This window comes from Poecilia reticulata, linkage group LG15, assembly GCF_000633615.1.
Source record: "Poecilia reticulata strain Guanapo linkage group LG15, Guppy_female_1.0+MT, whole genome shotgun sequence".
NCBI classification, from domain to species: Eukaryota; Metazoa; Chordata; class Actinopteri; order Cyprinodontiformes; family Poeciliidae; genus Poecilia; species Poecilia reticulata.
This window is the reverse complement of record NC_024345.1, coordinates 29,961,413-29,962,176: the sequence shown is the minus strand read 5'-3', so window position 1 is coordinate 29,962,176 and position 764 is coordinate 29,961,413. Positions and strand designations below refer to the sequence as shown.

The window sequence follows — 764 nt, the reverse complement described above, 5'->3', positions numbered from 1 at the left end:
CTAAACAGTTAGCTCTGAGCCAGCTAAACAGTTAGCTCTGAGCCAGCTAAACAGTTAGCTCTGAGCTAGCTAAATTATTGCTGTTAATTTCTGACTGTAACTTTAGTAATGACACTCCGTACATTTCTCCAAACATCTGAACTGGTTTCCCTTTAAACTGGTTTGTCCATCAGCTGAACTCCGTGTTGGTGCTGCAGCTGCTGCTGCAGCAGCTCTTCGCTCTGCAGGCGTCGGTTTTCCTGCAGCCGCGTCTTCAGCTGCTCCTGTAAACTTCACAGTGAAAGGCGAGCCGCGGTAACCGGACCCGGCCAGCACCGACCCGGCCAGCGGCTCCCACAGCTCCCATTACAGCAGCGGGGGCATCCCACATCCGCAGAGCCCAAATTAGACCTGCAGGGATCCAGGTGGATCCTGTAGTGAAGAGGTCAGAGGTCAGAAGGAAACCCGCCAGTTTTATACCAGACAAATACAGAAACATCATAAATATTTACCTATTTTGAAGCGTTTTAGACGTGAGGGCTGCAGCTAAGCAGGTCAGATTTAAGGTCATAAATCAGAAATATTAGATTATTGAGAGAGAATCCATCCCAGAACCAGAACCAGAACCCTTCACATCGGAGCCAGAACGCCTTAGATCACAGCGTAATGGGACATCAGCGATTAAAACGTCAGAAACTAGATTAAAGGTCTGCGGCGGGAATTAAACAACAATAACGTCTGAAAGGTCACAGCAGCAGCTGCTCTGTCCGCCATGTTGGTTAAAA

The 764-nt window shown here is 48.4% G+C and overlaps 1 protein-coding gene across 1 annotated transcript in view; it reads left to right on the top strand.

Annotated features, from left to right (window-relative positions):
- The window catches only part of LOC103477367 (LIM domain-binding protein 3), a 17,705-nt gene that overhangs the window by 3,961 nt on the left and 12,980 nt on the right, over positions 1-764 (top strand). Inside the window, exon 2 of the mRNA XM_017308832.1 lies at positions 174-265. Coding sequence (XP_017164321.1) covers positions 174-265 — 92 coding nt within the window. The remainder of the gene's footprint in view (positions 1-173; positions 266-764) is intronic.